The 3,217-nt window shown below is 37.3% G+C and overlaps 1 protein-coding gene across 1 annotated transcript; it reads left to right on the plus strand.

Annotated features, from left to right (window-relative positions):
- The first annotated feature begins 335 nt into the window (after positions 1–335).
- On the plus strand, positions 336–2,801 carry LOC149816211 (purine permease 3-like). The gene is made up of 2 exons (XM_089987845.1): positions 336–1,113; positions 2,289–2,801. The coding sequence occupies exons 1-2, from the start codon at positions 376–378 to the stop codon at positions 2,622–2,624; spliced, it is 1,074 nt and encodes a 357-aa protein (XP_089843971.1). The 5' UTR covers positions 336–375; the 3' UTR covers positions 2,625–2,801.
- The last annotated feature ends 416 nt before the right edge of the window (positions 2,802–3,217 follow it).

Consider the following 3,217-nt stretch of genomic DNA (forward strand, 5'->3'; position numbering starts at 1 on the left):
CCCCCACCCTGCCTTACGTGGCCCACCTCTGAAAACTACAATCACAACCTTGCGCCAGTGGGGTTTGAATTTGATCAGGCGTCTTCAACTGAAGACCTTCACAACCACATTGCATGCCATGCGCCTGCTCATTTTTGTCTTACTCTGCACTATATTTTGAGAAGATTATATCAATAAAAGAGTGGAGGGAAAAAAAAGCTGAGGTGCCACCAACAATTCCATGCATAACTACCAGTCAGTCTTAAAATATCTGCAAATTGATCTGTTTGAAATCTATAAATACATCTCATGATCGCTTCTTTTCATGCATATTCTATTATCGTCTATATCAGAAACTGCTCCTCATCTCAAATATACCTTCATCTGCACCAAAAAATGGATGTTGAACACGGCCAATCACCCACAACAGAAGTTACTCACCGCAGAAAAATGAAGTGGCTTCTCCTTGTCAACACTCTGTGCTTAGCAGTAGGTTCTACTGCAGGCCCACTGTTACAGAGGCTCTATTATGTGAAAGGAGGAAATCGCCGATGGTTTTCGAGTTGGCTCCAGACTGGAGGTTGGCCGGTGATGCTCGTGCTTCTTCTCATAACATACGCTCATCGGCGCCGATCTGATCAACACTCCAGAACTCCATTTTGGCTCATTACACCGAGGCTGGCCACCGCGTCTGCTTTCGTGGGGATGCTGATCGGACTTGATGACTTCATGTATTCTTTCGGGCTGTCATATTTGCCAGTTTCTACTTCATCTATGCTAGTATCGACACAGTTGGCTTTCACTGCAGTGTTTGCATTCCTAATTGTGAGGCAAAGGTTCAATCCTTTCTCAGTAAATGCAGTGGTCCTGCTTACCATTGCTTCAGTAGTGTTGGGACTCCATGCTAGCAAAGACAGACCGAATAACGTCTCCAATTTCAAGTATTACCTGGGTTTCTTTTTAACGCTTGGAGCAGCTTTGCTGAGTGGGTTTATATTGCCACTTGTGGAGTTGATTTATAGGAGGGCCAAACAGACTATAACATATACGCTTGTAATGGAAATGCAAATGGTGATGACCTTTACTGCAACTGCTGTTTGCACAGTCGGTATGCTGGTGAACAAAGATTTCCAGGTAAAGTATGGATCATCAGAAACTTGCCATTTGTTTTTGGTTAATTTCTCAAAGAAATTAAAGACTTTCACCTCTAGGATGGGCATGAATCTATTGAATTTTCCATTCTTGTGCATATCATGAAAATCAAGACTTTGACAACCTCTAGCAGCTCAACAGAACATGCATATACGAACGTACCTATTAGAAGCCATCCATACTCATAATTCATGAGTTTTCTTTATCACTTAATACACATGATCTACATGCATTTTTTAGTAAAACAAGTTTTGGATCATGTGATTATGATATACATGTAGTTTTTTTAAGATCTTCAAAAATCAACAACTCACAACGTACAAAAATTTCATGACTTAAAAAATCCTCCTTTTATGTTGAAAAAACAAGATCCAAATCATGATTTCTATCACACAAATTATGCTAAATGGATCAACAAGGTCTGATTTGATAGTGCAATCTACACCTATTATTTGGCATTACTTTTATGATGTTTTTGTCATTTCAATAAGTTGAATACTTAACATTAATATAAAACATAGCTTCAGATAAACACACACAAATATCTATGTATTAGCATGTGTTAGTTACTCTTGCGCTCTTCAGCAAGTAGGGGCCATATTTTGAGTCAAATGGTTTTGACATTGCTCTCTCTCTCTCTCTCTCTCTCTCTCTCTCTCTCTCTCTATATATATATATATATATATATATATATATATATATATATATATATATATATATATATATATATTATGTGTGTGTGGGCGCTTCTATGGTGGTACCGTATTGTGGTACACACTAGATTTACATAGATCCAAGCTCTAAATGCAAAATCTAACCATGTTTAACAAGGTTTTTCTACTATTTTCATTTGTAAAAGTTGAGTAAAATATCATGTTTTATATCATTTTTAGACCATCCATGTGTTGATGAATTGTGAGCCGTTAATTTTCACTGTCTAAAAAACGGGATCTTATGATGTATTAGATATGTTAAAACCTTCTAACATAGTAAATAATCCATGATAAACACATCTGTACAGTTAGATCTACCATTTGGTGATTGGATCCATACAAACAAGTGTGTGCACCACCTTATGGTTATATATTGAGAGAGAGATGGCAGTAGAACACCCATTAGCTCCTAATCATTATTTTCTTATGGTTTTTGTTTTACAGGTTATCACAAGAGAGGCAAGTGAATTTGAACTTGGCGAGACCAAGTATTACACATTAATAGTGTGGACAGCAATCATATTTCAGCTTTACTTCATAGGCGCAATTGGTCTCATCTTTTGTGCTTCATCATTGTTCAGTGGCATCCTCATTTCTGTTTTACTTCCCATAACTGAAGTGCTGGCAGTGTTTTGCTATCATGAGGAGTTCAGTGGTGAGAAAGCCATTTCATTGGTCTTATCTCTTTGGGGTTTTTTCTATTATTTCTATGGAGAGCACACCCTTAACAAAAGGAAGCTACAAGTAGCAATGCAAGAAGCAGAGGTTGCCACTTTATAAAGGACTCTTCTATTTCTCTTGTGCTATGCACAATAAGTATTATATGGTGACATATGCTTATGTATGTTTAATTTGTGGGCATCTTTGCTGCTCAATAGTCATTACACAATTGCACTTATGCAATTATTTTTAAAACTTGGCTTTCATAATAAACAAAAATCACAAATTACTTGGGCATGTTGCATTGGATGAATCGTCGTGGATCAATTGCCATTTTCATTTATGACGGAGACACTTAAGAGGGACATGGGTCATGAACGCATTCCCAGCTACTAATGTATGCAACTGACATACATGCCCTAAACTATGTGCTAACAAACAGAAATTAAAACTAACACTCACTACCAGAAAATGTGGATTAGCGATGGACATTTGCGTCAGATTTTTTCCGTCGCAAATGTGCGATGAATTAGCGAGAGAAAACTATCTGTCACTAACATTCGAAATATTTATAAAATTAGCGACGAAAATATCTCCCTCGTAATTCCATCACTAATGAGTGACAGATTAGCGACAGAATTTTTCCGTCGCCAAACACTACAAGAAAAATGCTAATTAGCGATGAAATTAGCGAGAGATTTTTTCCCTCGCTA

Source organism: Nuphar pumila, chromosome 14, assembly GCF_984573655.1.
Source record: "Nuphar pumila chromosome 14, dmNupPumi1.hap1.1, whole genome shotgun sequence".
Lineage (NCBI taxonomy): Eukaryota > Viridiplantae > Streptophyta > Magnoliopsida > Nymphaeales > Nymphaeaceae > Nuphar > Nuphar pumila.